The following is a 2017-nucleotide window of genomic DNA, read 5'->3' on the forward strand; positions in this document are numbered from 1 at the left end:
AATAAATAATATATATATATATATATATATATTATTATATATATATATATATATATATATATATATATATATATATATATATAGTAATAGTATTAACAAAATAGCATATAATGTATTATAATATAAATCCGCACTCGCGATCGCGACGTATGTTGGCGTCATTACCATGGAAACGAGGGTGTTGCCGACGTGTAAGTAGAATGCCACCAAGGTTCAAACATAACAGTTACTAACGAAAACGAGAAAAACACCGGAAATATCGGTGCCGAGCGGCGTCTGAACATCCACGGGACATGGCAGCTTTCGCGCCATGCGCGTTTTAATTAACATAACAGTTTTTTATATCGCTACAAGAAGTATAATGTGCGTGTATCGGATCGATAGAGACAGACACGTGCGTTGACACATCGAGCCAGGCGAGAAAACAAAAATCTACTCCAGATGAAAACTACGCAGTTTAGGGTTTCTAAAAACCTCACACTGAGATTCTCTACCACACCAGTGCATTTGCGCTCGTTCTCTCACTCACGGTATGTAGACGTTTGAAGGGGGCGGGGGCATGTACGGGGTATCCATGCACAGGCGGGCTAATCGGGTGGATATATGGGTATCACGCTCAATCTTTTGCACTAAACGGTGGGAGAATATTCGCAAAATAACAACTCCACATCGCAAAAAAACTACCACGGATTTGAAAACCATGCGGGGAAAAATATTCTAGAATCACCTACTCAAAACGAACACGCGCGACAAACCTTGGTTTCCGTCCCTTTTCCTAGAGGGCGCCACGAGGGCTCAAGTAGAAAATCAACTTGCATCTCACTGTCAGTCTTACTTGCTCAGATTTGTCTCCGTTTCACACAAAACTTTCAGAAAAATGCACAAAACCGGTAAAATCTCTGTCCATGGCGACAGCGCTAGCGCCTCCCTGAACAAATTCGACCTCAAAAATCGAAAACCTTTCAATGTACACTATAAAATAATAATTATAATAATATTATACTGAAAACAAAAAATCTGTAACGTTCCGCGGATCTAGAAAAACAGCCAGGAAAACGCTCTGTAAAAATTACTCTTGCGGATTTCAACCTGTTCGGCGAAATGCTATATATATATATCGAATATTGGTGTCTGACAAATAGGTACGAGATATGTAGGATATTTTCTGGGCCACTTAGCAACAAAAGACAAAATGGCTTCATCCAAATAGAAACATGCGGGCGTGTAGTACTCAACAGGCTGATATAATAACCATTTATGCTGGAAATAACGTGGTTTTAAAAGCATACGATTACCAATTACGTTCACGCAAATGTTTGTAGCATCATAATAAACCGATCGTTTTTAAACAGCTATAGACAAACTATTGCATACGTACGTGATAAGCATAGACTGGTCCTCACGATCTGAAATATATCAATGATGGCGTCGGTGTTGCGATATTTAAAAAAAAAGTTTGCGCTCCGCTTAATAAATCGCTAGTGAAGGCAAATGAAGAATAAATCGTGAGAAACTGGTGTCCGATTCACGGAAAACGGCGTATGTTCGCATGTTTGCATATACAGTATTAGATATTATGATGTATTATTATTATTATTGCTGTTATTATTATTATTATTATTATTATTATTATTATCGTTACTATTATGTACTCACTCATCAACATGTCCGTGTAGGCGTTGTCAGCGATGGAGAACAGATGTGGTGGCATCTCCGGACGACGCTTGCCACGGTATTCCTGCACGACCTCTTCGATGTAGATCGGCAGCCTCTTGTAGGGGTTGATCACGACGCAGAAGAGTCCAGAGTAAGTCTGCAGATGCGAATTTATATATTAGCTTCATGATGGCAGTCTATATAATATTCGCATCAAGAAGCTTGATGGATGGACGAGCTCTGAATTAAACAACCGCGTGTCAAACCAGACATGGCGGCAGCATTAGCGATGGCACCAGTTCGTAATTAATGAGCAGCGCTGTTTATCCACGAAGGTTCGATTGAATCATTATTATTAGCC

General features: G+C 39.5%; 1 protein-coding gene across 1 annotated transcript in view; it reads right to left on the reverse strand.

The window, feature by feature from the left end:
* LOC106808681 (myosin heavy chain, muscle-like) overlaps window positions 1-1831 on the reverse strand; it is a gene marked incomplete at its 5' end in the record, with an annotated part of 12283 nt that extends 10452 nt beyond the window's left edge. The window contains 2 exons of the mRNA XM_014811504.1: window positions 1379-1406; window positions 1657-1831. Coding sequence (XP_014666990.1) covers window positions 1379-1406; window positions 1657-1831 — 203 coding nt within the window. The remainder of the gene's footprint in view (window positions 1-1378; window positions 1407-1656) is intronic.
* Window positions 1832-2017: the final 186 nt, after the last annotated feature.

The sequence above is a fragment of the Priapulus caudatus genome, unplaced genomic scaffold (genome assembly GCF_000485595.1).
Source record: "Priapulus caudatus unplaced genomic scaffold, Priapulus_caudatus-5.0.1 Scaffold296, whole genome shotgun sequence".
Lineage (NCBI taxonomy): Eukaryota > Metazoa > Priapulida > Priapulimorpha > Priapulimorphida > Priapulidae > Priapulus > Priapulus caudatus.